Here is a 17,977-nt window from a genome sequence, read left to right on the forward strand (position 1 = left end):
GTGAGAAATAAATTAAATTTCCAGCAAACAACAGAGATATAGATCTAATTACGCGGTTTGCCTCGGAATATCACAACATCCGCATATCAGAGGTAGAGAGAGGGGGGGGGTGATAGATAGATAGATAGATAGAGAGAGAGAGAGAGAGAGAGAGAGAGAGAGAGAGAGAGAGAGAGAGAGAGAGAGAGAGCAACGAACTTATTTTGCCCTGATTGGGCTCAGTCGCTGTAATTTGAAAGAAGGAACAATCTGGGAACCAAAACAAAGGAAAGTTCAGTATCCAACGAAGCCAAGACCAAGAGTCCAAGAGAACACAAAGTCGACAACCATAGGCCATAAAAGCTCACAGGCCTAGAATTTCTTGCCCTTTTGTGTAATTTCACGCTGTTGAGTCTATTGGATTTCACAGATGACACGGTAACATTTTTGGTAAGCTGTTATTGGAATACTTGTGCCGCTGTAATTTCCGTATGCTCGCAGTTTTTTTAGAAGCCTACTTTTCGCCTTCGTCTCCTCCCCCCACTGTGCCAAGTTGACAGCACACATGATGACTGTCACACTGACACTAATTTAGCCTAATGCTCCCACACTGTAATGAGTAGCCTAATAATAGATATATCACTTTTGTTAAAAGTCTAGAATCTAGATCGAGATCAAGCTGCAGTTTCACTCTCATTCATTGTTTTGAATGTGTAGGGCCGCAGTAGGGGGGCCTCATTTTTTTTTCGTAGTAACTGTAAGGCTTGTTCACATCTCTAAGCAAACATTTGCCTTTGTCAGGAAATGACTCAAACAGAAAACGAAGTATCTAGATCTAGATCTAGATCTAGATTTTTCTAGATCTAGATATTCTAGATAACAACCGGAGCGGCTACAAACTTTAGATTTTTTGGCGTTGTTTGTTTATTTAAGGGCGTGAATAAGGCATAAAAATGGTGTAAGATGCGATTCATAATGCTATTTGTCTAATTTCTTTAGCTATCAGTTTAATTACACCCTTGGCTGATCGCCCGACTCGATCGCCTCAAAAACAAACGTGTTTCAAGTTTTCAGTTTCAGGCGATCGAGTCGGGCGATTTGCCTCACGGCGTCACTTTTCGCCCGATTCTGTTACTTTTAGTTCGCGTGACTCAGCAGCCCGCCGGAGCTCCCCGGCTCGGGGTCACGGGGTTAATGAGCCCTGAGGCGACTTTGCCGGTGTCGGTCGGGAAGTTCGCATTTTTGACTATGTTTAAAACGATATAACTTCTTCCCCATCCCACACAGCAAACCATTACGCGAATGTACTAAAAGCTCAATGTCTTGAGATTTATTCTGCGTTAGAATGGATAGTTTCTGTGCCTTAGTTTTTGTTCTAGACAAGTGTTTGTAGAGTACCCAATTTGTCCTATTTTAGTTACAAAGTTATGAATAAATGATTGTTATTTTTAAAAAGGCACGACAGATCTCTCCAAATTCTGTGTTAAACTGACTACGAATATCATGTCTTTTACCATAAGAAATCTTAAATCTGCGGTAGTAGTAATAGTCAAGTTATAAGAGAAGAAAGATGCATATCTGCATATTTTAACTAAAGACGATCAGTGTGAGCTCTTATTTTACTATTAAACAAGAGAAAGTTACTCTGTGTTTGTTCATGAATCATGCTGTGTCTGTGGCAGTCTGCATACAACTAAAAAGATATAATATAAACGATTTAAAAAACCACAAAACCGTGTAAATACATGGGTAGAGATAAACTTCTAGTATGGAATAAAAATAATGACAGCTAAAACATTCATTCTTAGTTTTTGTGCAGGAAATATGCGCGGACACAATTATGAATGTAAAGAAATCAGTCACATTGTCAGTTATTGCAAATGGTCATAGAAACGTAAAAAAAGCTGGAAAAGTCTGGTGCTGATTCAGTGTCCCTGGAAAGCTAGAAATTATTCTTATAACCCAATTACGAGAAGTCATCCTTATTATTCAGTCAACTTACAAAACCTAGACTTAGCGTTTTAAGAAAAGTAAGCAATTTCTGGAGTGTAACAGATACTGTTCGTGTATTAGATCTACGTTGAAGATATATTCTAGCACTAAAATCGATTTTTACTTTTCATTGAGAAACTTCATGATAACTTTTATAAACTTTCGAGAAAATATGCGAATATTCATGATTATATTAGACACATAAAGTTGTATTTGGAGGAATTACTTCGTAGCGAATTGTGTGCCCGATGGATAAAATTGCAAAATTACAGCCTTCTATTATAAGTGCAGATACCATCTTTTCTGAGTATCTGCACTTATGTTATGTCGTTCATATTCCAAAAGTTCGACAGATTTTGACAATGCGTTTTTTTTATATTGATTTTTTTTCATTCACGCTAGTCCCAAAAAAATTACAATTTAGCATTGCCGACTCCAGCGCGTCTAACGAAATAACCAGACAAGTTACAAAGTCCGTTCTTTTTTTTAGTCTCAAGAGCAGAAATGCGTGCTTTGGGTGCACTAAATGAGAATTACCATAAATACAAGGATACACCTTAAATTGTACGTTGAAAAGTACCAAAAATTAAGTCGGCCCAGACAGAGCGGCGACAGGGAGCTGACCCCCGTGACCCCGACGTGATAAGGTGCCCGGCGGGGAACCCCCCGCGGCAACTAAAATTCCACTGCCGGTGCGCAGTGGCCTGATCCAGCTGCAGTGGTGCACCCTGTATAACAATCTGGACTGAAAACCGAGACTGATTTTTTAAACTATATATATAGAGAGAGAGAGAGAAAGAGAGAGATCTAGGCACCTAATATGTGCCACGATGCTGTGGAATCAGGTGCTCGTCAATTTTCTGCCATGTGGAGTTATTGACTGGTATGGTATCATCTTAAAGCTTGTTCAGTTGTCTTCAGTGAAATAAAATTATATTACAAATACCCATCTATCTTGAATAGAAGTTGAAATATTTGAGATTGAAGAATGTGGGGGTCGCCTGGTTTCAAAGATAGAATGCCGCCAAAGTCTGTTTATTTCCATACCTTGATAGTCGGTGGAAACTGAAAACTGATATTATTTTTTTATTGCCTTTAATCAACGTTTTTCAGTAAAATCAACCCAGTAATGTGTCTTAGTCTTAATTGGACAACAATGGTGTAAGCCAAAAAACAAAAATTCGGTTTTATTATAATGAATAATGGGAGGAATTCCGTAACAAGCGACCACTATGAAACAGAGTAGAATGGAGGGTTTGTGTTAGGGTTTAGGTTCGGGTTTGGGGTAAGGGAGGGTAGGGATTGGGTCATTAAATCAAAACATGTGAATACAAACAATGACGAATCCAGATAGGGACGGAAAAATATTCTTCTCTAACATTGTCTCCTTTCACCTCCTTTCCCGCTCTCTAGCAATGTTCTGTTGTCTGCTTTCGTCTCCACTTTATGCCCCCACACCCTCACCTCCTTTGCCCCCTCCTCTGGGCTCCTGACTCTTTCTGCACTGAGCACTACTCCTTGGCTCCTTCTTACTGCTGTTTCTCAGCCACATCCCTGATCTTCTGGTAGGAAAATCTAACATAGCCTTCTTGGACAAGGGCGAAAAGACTCGGAGGTCCCATATGTGCAAGTTGGGCACGTTAGAGATCCCTTGTTTGTCCAAAATCAATAAAATAAGGGTAGGCTTTGGCCGCCAACCGGGCAAAATTCAAAATTTCGTACCGACTGAAAATTTTTTTGTGTCCCACGTGCTCATGTGACCTAGTTTGCGAGCGCCGTAAAACGTATAAAGAAACAAAGTACCAAGTCAACCTTCAGCCCTGCTGCCCAGGACTTTTTCTTCTGAGAGATGTACACACCTCTAGACCACAAGAGCCCATGCCATTATAGTGTCAATTATGGTACATTTCTCATTTATCATACTCTAGTATGAGTACTATGAGACTATAATGACAATAAAGCCATAGAGATGCTAGGTCAGCGTACAGTGCTTCATGGTCAATTTGGGATTCATATCGGGGAATGTAGCTTCAAGAAAGGGTGTGATGTGCCTTCTAGGTAGATAAATCCTCACTGGCAGAATGCTAATATGCTAGCCAGCTCATAAAATTGTTCATATTTAATATATATTACATATATTTAGTCAAAGTAGGGGGTGCTGATCTTGCGAATTTCTTTGTCATAAGAGAATAATGAAGTTCTCAGACCTCTCCCTCTCCCTCTCCCTCTCCCTCTCACCTTCTCCCTCTCCCTCTCTCTCTCTCTCTCTCTCTCTCTCTCTCTCTCTCTCTCTCTCTCTCTCTCTCTCTCTCTCTCTCTCTCTCTCTCTCTCTCTCTCTCTCTCTCTCTCTCTCTCTCTCTCTCTCTCTTTCTCTTTCTGTCTTCTTTTGTTTTGATTTGTAAAGTATGTGAGAATGTATAGAGTGATCTTGAGAGATGTGGGTGGTTAACGGGTGCTCTGGTGTGGTTTGCTCCTTCTTTCCTCCTATCAAACATCTATTGTCCTTGTCTCTCCTCCTTTTTTTAATGCTAATCTCTTGTGACACATCTATTTTTCAGCACTTATGTGACCTTATTGTGTTGCAAGTGCCATCTAAAACTAAAATAGAGAGATCTGGTAACATTTTTTACTCAGATTTGCTTTGTTTTTATTTTCTGCCAAGACTTTCAATCTTGGAGAATTGCCTAATGACTAGCAAAGAGTTGACAGACAAATTTTATTTTCACTTGTCGTAATGGCCTGGTGTCTTTAAATGTCAGTACTAGACCTTTTCCTTCCGAATTAGTATCTGGGCGTCCATACTCACAATCAATTCCAAAAAAATTTATTTGAAGGGAATATAGAGCAGAGTAATATTTAATTTTTCTCTGTTTCACATACAAACTGTCAATTCTTACTCCATTCATAATGTGTATTTTAGTATAAGATTTAAGGAAAAAGTATTTTTGGAAAAAGTAAACATCAAATTGTAATAACATCAGTCTCCTTTGATGTGTGCTCATGTAAAAAAAGATTGTCTATAAATAACACTTTTCTCTCTTTTTGTTTTTGCATGTTCATGACCTATTGAATATGAAGCCTGGGTCAAGTAGCATTTTAAAAATAGCTTCAGAATAGGTCTGTCAAGCAACAGTGTAAAAAGTAGAAGGTGTGTCCTGCTGCCTTCATATTCACCCCACATCTCATCTTTGTATGGAGGTTGGGAGAGGGGTGGGGGTCAGAATAGGGGACACAGCAAGGAACGTCACATCAGCTGAGTACTGGCAATTAGCTATTGTTTACTTTTTTTCTTGTCCTTTAAAGACTTAATACTTTTTATCAATGGTGCAATAGCTTTATTTTACAGATTTCATACATTGTCTGAAACTTTTATCTATTTTTTATATCAAACATTCATTGAATGTTTATCACAGCATCGTTTAAAGGTCTTAGAGGACTAAATGACTCAAACACAAAAGCCAAAAAACAAAATGACGTCAAACTCATTATTGTGGGTGGTTGACGAGTGCTCTAGTGTGGTTCGCTCCTTATCTCCTATCAAGCAACTATCGTCTTTATATCTCTGCTTCTTCTTTTTTTATGTGTGTTACTGCCTTGTCTAATCTTCAGCACTTTTATGACCTTATTGTATTGTAAGAACCGTAAAACGCTTACTAAAACGTAACTCATTATTTGTTCCCATGTTCTGGTGCTTCTCCAGTCTCGTGTGACAATCTTCTCCGTTGGCTTTTAGAATAACAGGATTTCTAACTCCATGATGCATAATTTTGAGAAAATGGTATTAAAAAATTCATACTCTTACAGCTAAAATGTCTCACACCTTATTTGATAAGTATCAAATGGGGAAAAAAAATATGGGTCTGATTGTCTCAAGGAAAGCCTTTGACACAGTGTGCAGGGCATTTGTGTCGATCCGCACTGTGTTGTGTGTTAAGTAACTCAGTTCTCACTAAAAGTGGAGTTATGTCATTCATGGAGGGGCAAATTTCCTTCTTCAGGTCAGAAAACCACTTGGTGTGGATGAGTGAGGGGGGGGTGGTCGAGTGTGGGTGGTGGTTGAGTGCTGTGTCTCTCCGTCGTAACTTCGAGAGGTCAATGGTGTCAAGTGCGGCTAAGAGAGCCTGGTAAATCTTGGGATATGATAAGACCTCTCCAAGATTGTATCTTGTCCGCATGCCCTCCTCTGTCGACAAGCATGACATGTTGCAGCCCAGTCGTGTGTTGAGCTTGAACAGAACGAGGAACAGAAACAATAATCGTTGTTCATCTCGTCAGGCAGAGAGTTGTATAAATGCGTGCGTAGACAAATCTTCTGAAGGAAGTAAAATTAATTCTCTAAATATAGAATCAAGGAAATAATAATTATAATATAATTATTATTATTTTAATAACAAAAATGAATTGCATTTATACAGCGCTCTGTCCCATACAAGCTTGAAGCACATATATATTTGTTTAATTATCCATTCATTTTTATTCAAAACTTGGACATACATCTGAGATTATTGTTTTACAGTTACATGTGGAGGACTGAAGAGAGAAGAGGCCTGTGAGCAGACAAGAGGAAATCGTCAAAGAAAGGAACGAGGTCAAGAGAGTGTTTTAGTTCGTAGCAAATTAGAAATTTCGTCTCTGTGAATAAGAGTGGTTGTGGGGCAGACGAGAGGAGGAGGAGACAGAAGTCGACATACCCGCTGAACTGTCAGACTAAGGCTGTGAGTACCTATACACCCTGGTTATAATATACAAAGTTTATTTTGTCAGTTAGCTGTTCAGATAGACCTATACTTGGCCAAAAATTAATTTTTTTAAAATTTATTAGTTTTTTAAAATCTAAAATATCGATTGCATGTGCTCCGGAAATATTTTGCCGAAATTGAAATTCCAGACATTGAAAAAAATGCGAGAAAAGATACGTTGGTACAATTGTTACAAAAATGAAACAGTTTTTTTTTTTACTCTCCTGGAAAATCTTCCTTTCTGGGTTTGGAACAGTTTGACATCTTGCCGACAGTTACATCCTAATTAGTCAATATTATGTGAAAATTTTTCTTTGTTTAAGAAATGTAGTTCAGTTTTGTTTGTAACTTTTGGTCTTGTCCTTGATGAAATGTCTTTCGAAACTTTTTTTTAACATCAAGCTTATAGGGAGAATATGAATACTCTGCTAATCTACTGTCAGCGTTTGTCTTGGCCCGGGGGGGGGGGGGGGGGGGGGGGGGCATGATTTGTCTGTGCTTTCCTCGTCTTCTATTTTTCTTTTTAATGTAGGTCTTTTTATGCGCCTTTTGACACAATTTAGATCATTCAGGGGGTGGAGTTGGACCCTACCTGTATGTGACGCCACAGGGCCAGGAGAGACACAGAGAGAGAGAGAGAGACAGAGAGAGAGAGACAGAGAGAGAGAGAGACCCTTTGTCATTCCTGTGATGTGATGCCTTGTTTTGTATGTGTCACTGGCCAAATACATCTGTCTTGGTTAGAGTTTTCTTTTCTAAGCCCCCTTTCTGAGAGGGTGGTTGGCAGGTGCTCTTGTGTGGTTTGCTCCTTCTTTCCTATCGAACATCTATCTTCTTGATCTCTCCTCCTTCTTTTTTGAGTTTGTTACTCCCTTGTAACACCTCTAATCTTTGGCACTTATATTGACCTTATTGTGTTGCAAGTGCCGTTAAACTCTTTCTAAAACTAAAAGGGATACAACATCCAAGCAAAAAGAAAGAGATACTAGATAAAAATTCTCCCCTCAGGCGAAATGAACTCGAGTCTTTTGCATGCAACAGCAAAGAAATCTAACCGCTGCAACTCAGACTTCGGTCCATGTCTTTTTCTTATCAGTTTGTTGGCTAAGAGTTCAGATCTGCTGGCCGAAGAATCAGACACCCGTAACCCCCGCACTGTGAGACCTTGCTTCTGAACTGACCTATTTATAGCTGTCTTTTTTTATCCTGCTTTTATGAGACGCAAGCAACATTTTTCACGATAATGAAATGTAAGGAGGACATTCTCTACTGAGTCTGGGTTCAATGCTTTCTTTATTACCGGTTCGTTTTTCTGACAGAGGATGGTCCTGGGTGGTTGACGGGTGCTCTTGTGTGGTTTGCTTCTCTTTCCTATCAAACATCTATTGTCTTTATCTTCCCTCCTTCTTTTTTGTGTTTGTTACGCTATTGTAACACCTCTAATCTTCGGCACTTAAATGTAACCTTATTTTGTTGCAAGTGCCGTAAAACACTTTCCAAAACTAAACTAAGCAGAGGATGGTCACCTAGAATAAATTTGGTCACTAAATCCAACACAGTTAACCTATTATGTGGGTAATTGTCGACATGACCACTCAGCCATTTTGGCAAACACCCTTGTTCTGGAGTACACATGATGGGTGTGATTAACCCTATCTGTATGTCGTGTTTTACCGTCATATCTATACGACCTGGGGAACTCTGTGCCACCACTTTCCAAAGAGGAAATTTACTCGTTAATCCGATCCATACGCTTTGAATAGCAGTCTGTCAAAATGATTTTTTTGATAATACTGAAAATTTCAAAGAGATCTTCGAACTGGGAGTATTTTAAAATGTGAAGAACACAACCCTGGGGGTACAAAAATGGCCCCAGAGTGTATGGATAGGGTTAATATAATGTTATTGTGGCCACCTGCTGGTGACTCATTGTCATATGTTTATTTCAACACTGTCCTCTGCCGGTCAATTACGTTTTTGATAATATGTGTGGTGCTTAGAGTCATGTGTGTAAAGTGTGTATGTGTGTGAGTTGGTGAGTGTGTGTGTGTTTATGTGTATGTGTTGAAGTTGTGTTTGTATAATGTGTATGTGTGAGTTGGTGAGTGTGTGCGTGTGTGCGTGTGTGTGTGTGCGTGTGTATGTGTGTCTGTGTGTGTGTTGTTGCTAAATGGTCTCATAATGTGCATTTTCTGTCTTTTGATTTGTCATTTTAATTCTGCATTTTACAGCACCCAGAGCCTTCTAGGGATTAGGAGCTATGCGATATAAATAAATTCCCATTATTGTTATAACTATTAATTATTGTTATCATTCATGTTTATCCGTCAGTTTGTTGTGTGCAGTTGTCATACTTCTTGTCCTCTTCTGTCAATGCTTTTCTTTTCTCTCTCTTTCTCACAATCTCTCTCTGTCTCCTTTCATTTCTCTTTCTCTCTCCCCTCTGTTTCTCTTTCTTTCTCACAATCTCTCGCTGTCTCTTTCTCTCTCTCTCTCTCTCTCTCTCTCTCTCTCTCTCTCTCTCTCTCTCTTTCTCTATTTTGTTTCTTTCTCTCTCTTTCTATCTCTCCCTCTTTCTCTCTATCTCCCTTTCTCCCTCCCCTTTCACCAGTATCTCTTTCTCTTTTTCTCTTCCATCATCCTCCCTGCCCCGATCACTTTCTTTCTCAACCCATACAGAGGTATAAGCCTCCAGTTGCTTTACAAGCTATTTTCAAAGATGAGAATGTTTGTACATTTGAATACCAAGGCCCCAAGATCTGGAATGCTTTACCAAGTACTTTAAAAGCGATCAAATCTTTTGATTAATTCAAATGTCAGCTGAAGTCGTTTCTGTTTTAAAATTAATAAGATGAATATTTGGAGTGATTTTCTTTTAGTCATAACTCAAACTTTTTTGTTACTGTTGTACGTTGTACTGTATTGTAAAGCGCTCAGAGCCTGTGTACTTTAATCGGAGTTGAGCGCTATATAAATGTAATTCATTATTATTATTATATAAATCTATATTATTGTATTCTCCAGTTGCTATGGGTATCCGAGAGGAGTTTCGCCTCAAGAAATTGTGGTGTAATGAACTGCGGACGGAGAGATTCTGTGTGTTTCAGGTGAATTGTATTATATTTTTGTCATATTTGGTCACTTTTAAGCACAAAAGGGCTATCCCGAAAAATGCTGTTTTAAGAAAATCGAAAGTAAAGTTTTGGCCTCTTGTTCAGTTTCTTTAAAAGATAAGGGGAGTTTTCTCTGTAACCCTTCTCCCTCCGAGACCTGACATAGACAACACACTCTATGGAACATTACAGCAACTGCAGCAGACCTGCACTTATCAGTACATGGCATTGGACAGAAGGGTGAGAGCCCAGCTGTTGCTGGATCGATAACAGCAACTCTATAACTAAACAAATATACGCACCAATGAAACCAAACGTCTCTTATAGGTAGGGGCAATGCCCACTTTTGGTGTAGGTCGAGATTTCTGGACAGCCCCGAAATCTGGGTTAGCCCGCTTGTCCTTAAAAGTGAACTTTTGACTCTAGAGATGGACTGACGTATATCAATCCGTAACATATTCCTTATATATATAGTTCTATAGAATTATTGTAAAATGTGAACCATGTCCCTCCACCCCCCCAAAAAACCCCCCCCCAAAAAACAACCCAAACTGTCTATGTGTCCATGTGGGAGATAGAGGACCCGGACTGGTAGATCCTACATGTACTTCTTTTCTTTCTCTCGATCGTTTTCGTTTGCCATACTTTTTCACAGCATGAACTAGTTTCACTTGAAAACAAGTTCACAAAGGGATAGTAGTGAGTATGTGGTTGGCAGGTGCTCTGGTGTGGTTTGCTCCTTCTTTCCTATCAAAAACTATCGTTCTTCCCTCTCTTCCTCCTTTCTTGTGTTTGTTACTCTCTTGTAACGCCTCAAATCATCGGCACTTATATGACCTTATTGTGTTGCAAGTGCCGTAAAACACTTACTAAAGCTAAACTAAAGGATAGTAGTGACGAATGGTATCTTTCATTGAACAGTTGAAAATATGAATGATTTTACAACACCTCGCGGCATCTTCCTGGGTTATCCGCTTCCCCTGTCTCACTGATTCTATCAATCTCACTCAATGCAATAAGCAATTGTGGGTGGTTGGCGGGTGCTGTGGTGTGGTTTGCTCCTTCTTTCCTATCGAACATCTATCGTCCTTATCTCCCCTTATTCTTTTTTGTGTTTGTTACTCTCTTGTAACACCTCTAATCTTCTGGTGTTCATATGACCTTATGCAGTTGCGAGCGCCGTAAAACCTCTACTAAAACTAAACTAATAAGCCATTCTTATCTTGGACAACACGTTTTGATGCCCAACCAGCACTTGGTTTCACTTAGTATTGTACACCCAATCTTTAGAAAATAAGCGCTGGTGGTTGGCGGGTGTTCTGTTGTGGTTTGCTCCTTCTTTCCTATCAAACATCTATCATCCTGATCTCTCCTTATTTTTTATGTTTGTTACTCTCTTGTACCACCACTTCTAATCTTCGGCACTTATATATTACCTTATTGTGTTGCAAGTGCCGTAAAACTCTTACTAAAACTAAAACTAAAAAATATAAGCCAATTTTGTAGTCAAAGTACTTCCACCTCCCCCCCCCCCATATTATACGCACAGTCATGTTGTTATAGGGGAATACAGAGAGTATAATTGCTTTCGGGTCAGTTATTTCATGATGAGATGGGATTGAACTTGGCAGATGAGTATAACTCACCTTCTTGCCGGACTTGATTTGTAGGAGCAAAAAGGGATGCTCTCTTGGTATCTTACTTAGCTGTGATGGAAATGATCTTGGTTCGAATCACTTGTGTTCTAGAAACTGGATTTTCCAGGGAGGCTTTCACAGATTTCCTCCCATTTGTCTCAGCCTTGTCAGAGATGGACGTTTATTCAGAGGTTAGAGACGGATGTTATTTTAGAGGTCCCATCTCCGTTAATTCAGAGGTCCCATCTCTGTTAATTCAGATGTCCCATCTCTGTTAATTCAGATGTCCCATCTCCGTTAATTCAGAGGTCCCATCTCCGTTAATTCAGAGGTCCTATCTCTGTTAATTCAGAGGTCCTATCTTCGTAATATTGGGTGTCCATTGGGGGATCGGGTTGGGTCAAGTTGATTTGCTAGCCAGATTTAGAGCTCAAAGCTGCTGTCATGGCACAAGCCGATCGCGCCCGACTCGTCTCCTCAAAAACAAATGCATTTGTTTAAGGCATTTGTTTTCGGGCGACGAGTCGGGTTATCGACCTGAGCCGATCCCATCACCAGTGGGCACACGGTTTTAATTCAGAGGTTGTCTTCGTTAATTCAAAGGCCCTATCTCTTAAAAACATTACAGTGCTTAAAGGGCTGTTAAACCCGTAGCATATCTCAGTAAGCTGGTGTTTGCCGGGTGCTCTGGCGTTGTTTGCTCCTTCTTTCCTATAAAAAAATCTATCTTATTTATTTCCCCTCCTTCTATTTTTGTGTTTGTTACTCTCTAGTAACACCTCTTCGGCACTTCTATGACCTTATTGTGTTACAAGTGCCGTAAAACTATTTCTAAAACTAAGTAAACTTTCTTTTCCACAGTGGCGTTCACCTGGTATCTTTTTCCTGGTTTACCGCATTGCTGTGGCAGCCTACACCCTTACTTGGCTCATCAAAACTGCTATAGAGTCAAAGCTTCCTGATGATGTGTCAGTGGTAAGGACAGGGATAATAATGGCTCGTCCGTCAATGTCTGTCGATGACCAATGCCTCTGCCGAGGAGAATATTTCTTTATGGAAATAGAAGAAATAAAGATTAAGATGACCTGTGGCTTCTGCTGTGTCCATTAATACCAATTAACCCCTTCAATGCCGCAGGTAAATAGGCCCTTGTGCCGGGGAAATCCCATGAACCAAGGCTGCTCAGGGGTGACCCCACTCTACCTCCCATAACTTTTTCATTTATGAATATTTTTTCCTCATGAATTTCTGCATGTACATTCTATAGTGAAACACATTTCTATTATAGATGCAGAAAAGTTACATTTAGTAACATGATGCCCAAAAACAGCACCATCAAACAACATAAACAACACACATCCGAGTAATGATAAACTGACACCTAATACGGGGAATACATGTTGTGTGAGTGTTTGCAGATAAAGAGGAAGCGATAGGAGGCTTTACCTACCTTATAAAACACTTGTACAATCCATATATATATACATGTAAGCCCACCTGCATTTGCTGCCTGTAAATCATTTTTGTGTGGTAGATGTGTTAGATCTAGGTGTAATCTTCTCTTCGAGCTAAAATCTGTGTCTGATGCTTTCAAATGGGAGGAAAATGGAGGTAAACATAAAGGGAAATTAGATCTACCTCAATAATAATTACAAGATTTTAGCAGTAACTTCCCTTATAATTAGTATCAAAACAACTTCTGTCACAGTCCCATAAATTCTACAGGCCATAGGCACAGCACTACACGGTTCAGGCCCATAAATTCTACGAGCGTGGCAGCGAAGAGGTTAAGGCGCAGAAAATTTTTTTATGTTTTGAGTATTTCAAAGGTTTTATTTCCACTTATGGAAAGGACTGTAAAGATGACATTACAGCGCTAGTTTGCAGTGTTATACCCTCAAGGTAGTATTCTATTCTGAGCTGTCCACCAAAGACACCCTGCAAATGTGTCTGAAGGATTTCACCATAAATTCTACGACACGGGAGAGCCTTGCCGCTGACATTCTGACAGACTTAGTTTGAGAGCAGCATTCACATTGGGCAGGAAGTCATATGAGACTTCACGAATTATAAATGCTGAAACCAAGAAAGAAGCCCACAAGGCTGCGTACATCAATGAGTGAAAATGAAACTTTTACCACTTTGCAGTCACACCGCTAGCAGCGCAAAATACCCCATCTGGTCACCCAGCCAGGAGAGTGACTGCAACGGACTACTCGGGCCTGGTGCAGAACTGCGCCAGTTGACCGGAGCGGATAATTTTCACTGGCGCATTATTGCGCTAAGTGACCGCAAAGTGTTAAAATTTAATTACAAATGCTCAAAATGTCACAAACTTTTTATCTGCCAGAATTGGTCTCATTCTGCCATAGCAGAAGCCACGAGTCCTCTTAACCCTTATTTCTTGTACTTTGCACAGTTAAAAAATATTCTCCTCGGCAGATGCGTTGTTCATCCTCTGGCTTTGAAGGATGAATTGTTTTCATTATTATAATTTTTAAGATATAATTTTATTTTTTAAAATTCTCCACGAGGAGACAAGGTAGGTGGTAGTTTGCCCATTCATGGTGGGTGGTTGGCGGAGGCTCTGGTGTGGTTTGCTTCTTCTTTCCTATCAAACATCTATCGTCTTTATCTCTCCTCCTTCTTTTTTGTGTTTGTTACTCTCTTGTAACACCTCTAATCTTCGGCACTTATATGACCTTATTGTTTTGCAAGTGGCGTAAAACTTTTACTAAAGCTAAAAAAAGCCCATTCTTGTTCTAGAGTGTGGCTTTTTGTCTGCAGGGAAGTGGTTTTCTCCAATGCCAGCCTCTTGATAGGCGTGGACCAAGCTATCCATCTCGTGAATGGTCTAAATAGTGTTGGTCGGGGCTGAAAATATCGGTCAAATCAATCGCAGTCGGTCATTTTTGTTTGTTTTAAATAATCGTAAAGCGCTTAGAGCTTGCTGTAGAGCGTGGACATACGCTACGTAAATGCAGTCATTATTATTAGTATTCTTGCTGTTATTATATTATTATTACTATTGTTATTATTATTATCATTATTATTTATTTATTATTATTATTATTATTATTATTATTATTATTATTATTATTATTACTATTATTATTAATATTAATATCAATATTATTGTTATTGCTGTTGTTGTCCTTATTATTGTTATTGTTGTTGTTGTTGTCATTATTATCATTAATATTATTATTGTTATTATTATTATTTCTATTATCATTATTATTTCTTTTTTTTAGACATGGGGCTCTTTCTTGACCAACTGGACATACACTCTGTTGACCATCTACTTCTTGCTGCACGCACTGATCGCCCTAGTTGTGTACCTCCTGTGTCGGGGCTCGGGCCTCCAGCTGATGCGTAGATTGGCGCCGGAGCAACACAGGTACCTCTTCCACGAACTGGGGAACGCCTACGAAGGATTCCCGCAGGATCCCGAGGAACGCACGCCGCTGACGTCGAGTGACGACGTGCACTTTGAACTCGGGTAAGCTTGATTTTTATTCTTTTTTTCCTCGTTTTTAAATTTTTTTTTCCTGTTTTTTAATTCTTTTTTCCTGGTTTCTTATTGTTTTTTCCTGAAGAATGCACTGTTTTTTTCTTGCCTGAAGAACGTACACCGTTGACTTCGAGTGACGACGTGCACTTTGAACTCGGGTAGTTTTGATTTTTATTCTTTTTTTCCTTGATTTTTATTCTTTTTTCTTAAAGAATGAACAGGGTTTTTTTCCTTCCCTGAAGAATGCATGCCGTTGACTTCGAGTGATGACATGTACTTTGAACTTGGGCAGGTTTGATTTTTATTTATTCTTTTTTCTTGAAGAATGCACTGTTTTTTTCTTCCCTGAAGAATGTATGTCTTTGACCTCAAGTGATGAAGTGAACTTTGAACTCGGGTAAGCTGGATTTTTATTCTTTTTTTTTCCTTTTTTGTTGCAAAATGCACGTTTGTTTTTCCCTGAAGAATGTATATCTTTAACCTCAAATGATGATGTGGGTTAAAAAAAGTTAAATGCAATTAAAGATGTTTTGGAAAGCGGAGAAGTGTTCATTTTATCAAAGATATTTTGGAATTGTCGAAGGAAACAACCTGACTGATTTTGATTTATAAAAAGTTATGAAGAAATTCAACAAAAGGGGTTTTGAGCTTGTTCACTCTCTGAGAGGGATTACACAAGACTGGTCTGTGATAGGTAAGTGAAAGCCATCATATCCGCATTTCTCCCCCAGGATCAGGGTATAAGCCATGGACAAACACTTTCCACTTTTCCCTATCGTTGGCTAGTTTCTTGATTCATTCAATGTCTTTCCACTTTCTGTGCATCACTCTCTGATAGTTCTCTTGACATTTCATGTGAAGTCCACTGTAAATCAAATTTTGTAGTTAGCCAATTTGTGTTCTAATTGAGTACTTATCTTCCTATCCGTTGCAGTAACCGCGTCCCGTGGTACTTTGCCCTCCTGTGGGTCATCTTCAACGCAGTCAGCGTTTCGGCCATCATGGTGACCATCGTGTTCTGGTGTATTTTGTTCCCGGGCTCGGGCCTTCACTTCGACATGGAGAACGTGCAGCTCCACCTGGTGAACAGCGTTCTTGTCCTGCTCGAACACGCGGTGACGGCGCTGCCCGTGCGGATTCTCCACGTCATTTACCCCATCATCTACGGCCTCATCTACATGGCCTTCTCCCTGTTCTACTGGGTCGACGACCACTCCCATGTCATGTACCCGATCCTCGACTGGGGGAAGCCGGGACCCACTGTCGGGTACGTCTTGCTGGTCGGATTTGTCATCATGCCGATCATCCAACTACTTATATACGGGTTCTACCGACTTAGGCTTGCCATCTATAGAAGGGTGTCCCAGAACTGAAGATTTTTTTTATCCTTGCCTACCGCATTTTTGTCAGCACCAAGCGGGTGGCTGGTGGGTGTTTTTTATGTGGGTTTGCTCCTTCTCCTTCTTTTCTTGTATTCTTTTTCGTTTTTGTCAGAATGCAGCAGTTATTTTGCCGACTCATTAGAAACAACTGATGGGACATCAATGCTAGCATGACTTTTCAAAATGTTTTATCTTTTATCTCCTCTCGAACTCGTTTCTCAAGAGTGGACTACTAGTACTTGAGTTTGGTTATCTCGAAAAATCAAATAGGTTCATTGAAAAATAGCATTGAATGTAAGTCAAACCTTTTGGTACAAGTTAACTATCACTTTGAACATGTGAAAATCTCTTCAACCTTGATTTGATAAAAATGAAAGATATATCCAAGCTTTTTTTTTCCAAATCACAGAGCAGCACCCCCATTCATTGATATTTATGGCTTATTTAAAATTCATGCAATATCATTATTTAACCATTTCTCGTCTAATGTGCACCGGTATCCCATTCTTTTTGTCTTTGAAGTAGTGCCGTATGCAGAACACATTGCTCAAAAGGGTTAATGTTATGATTTAAAGGAATATTTCTGCATGATTTCTGTTCTCTTTGCTACTATGTTGATGCATCAGCAAGTTCAGCTCCTTGCTTGCTGAGTGAAAAAAAATGAGAAAAAGCATTCCTATTTTTTACTCCCAATTTTAAGTTGTCTATACATTCCTCACAGTTTTGTGGGTTTTTTTAGTCAAGGAGAAAGAGAGCGATGAGTTAGAAGAAAAGGGATAGTGGGCCATTCCCTGAAAACTGAAACTGCAGTAAAACACGTAACGCAGAGATGATAATGTGCTGCAAAAAAAGTTATAAGCAGTGATAGAGCCATTGTTAACTCATTCAGTGCTGTAGACGAGAATACTCGCGAAACCTGGGCCCCTCCCACATACTAGCAACAAGTATTCTCGCATTCTGCCTCGCTATCTGTATAGAAAGAATTATTCTATCTAATCCATACCAGGTTATTTGAACTAATCATGATGCATTATGGGAAAGGTCAAGGAGGCTCGCTAGTTTTGATTGATTTTCCTGGGATGACCTCATTTTATGTTGCCATAACAAAACTGCTCAGTATATGAGGGGAGTTCACTGCTGGAGCGCTCAGCATTGAATGAGTTGATTTGGGTTTTTTTGTTAGCAGCAACCTTCCTCTAATGACTAAAAGAATGACACACAAACTCCCTGCCAGCTCTGTCACTGTTTAGAATCTTTTCAACATTGTTATCATCGTTTGCGCCTTACGTGTTTTACTTCGTTTTACTGCAGTTTCAGGAAATGGCTTTAGTGATAGTTTGTCCTCTTGTGTCGCTTCCCTTGAAAGGCTTGTGTGGGTTCACAATAACTGGCCAAGCTGGCGTATTTTAAGATTTTTATCTACGTCATCCTTTGGAGTCATACAGGGTAGCAGCACGGGCATTTGTGGTGTAATGGTTAGGCACCTCGCTGTCGCAAGTTTGTTGTTAAAAGTGTGTTGTTCTTAATTAAGCACAGGCATTTGTCAACGTTATACTGTAATGCAAAATGTATATGTGCATGCTTGTTTTATATACTCAGGGACCCAGCTGAATTGTCTTT

General features: G+C 39.6%; 1 protein-coding gene across 3 annotated transcripts; it reads left to right on the plus strand.

The window, feature by feature from the left end:
* The first annotated feature begins 229 nt into the window (after positions 1 to 229).
* Positions 230 to 17,118, plus strand: LOC101853781. 3 transcript variants are annotated; one of them, XM_005096189.3, is made up of 6 exons: positions 230 to 429; positions 6,489 to 6,691; positions 9,736 to 9,818; positions 12,323 to 12,436; positions 14,716 to 14,963; positions 15,910 to 17,118. In XM_005096189.3, exons 3-6 carry the CDS (start codon positions 9,741 to 9,743, stop codon positions 16,346 to 16,348), a joined length of 879 nt encoding a protein of 292 aa, XP_005096246.1. In that variant the 5' UTR covers positions 230 to 429; positions 6,489 to 6,691; positions 9,736 to 9,740; the 3' UTR covers positions 16,349 to 17,118. The 3 variants fall into 3 exon arrangements, with proteins under 3 accessions (XP_005096246.1, XP_005096245.1, XP_035825066.1); XM_005096188.3 differs by having other exon boundaries at positions 6,489 to 6,687; XM_035969173.1 differs by lacking the exon at positions 230 to 429 and adding an exon at positions 6,176 to 6,267 and having other exon boundaries at positions 6,489 to 6,687.
* Positions 17,119 to 17,977: the final 859 nt, after the last annotated feature.

This window comes from Aplysia californica, unplaced genomic scaffold (genome assembly GCF_000002075.1).
Source record: "Aplysia californica isolate F4 #8 unplaced genomic scaffold, AplCal3.0 scaffold00123, whole genome shotgun sequence".
Lineage (NCBI taxonomy): Eukaryota > Metazoa > Mollusca > Gastropoda > Aplysiida > Aplysiidae > Aplysia > Aplysia californica.

What these genes read in the sequence shown, in the direction of transcription:
- LOC101853781 (XM_005096189.3), top strand. Translation starts at nt 9,741, where the DNA reads ATGGGTATCCGAGAGGAGTTTCGCCTCAAGAAATTGTGGTGTAATGAA. An exon ending in AGAGATTCTGTGTGTTTCAG is followed by an intron (nt 9,819 to 12,322) that starts GTGAATTGTATT and finishes TCTTTTCCACAG; the next exon opens with TGGCGTTCACCTGGTATCTT. An exon ending in TTCCTGATGATGTGTCAGTG is followed by an intron (nt 12,437 to 14,715) that starts GTAAGGACAGGG and finishes TCTTTTTTTTAG; the next exon opens with ACATGGGGCTCTTTCTTGAC.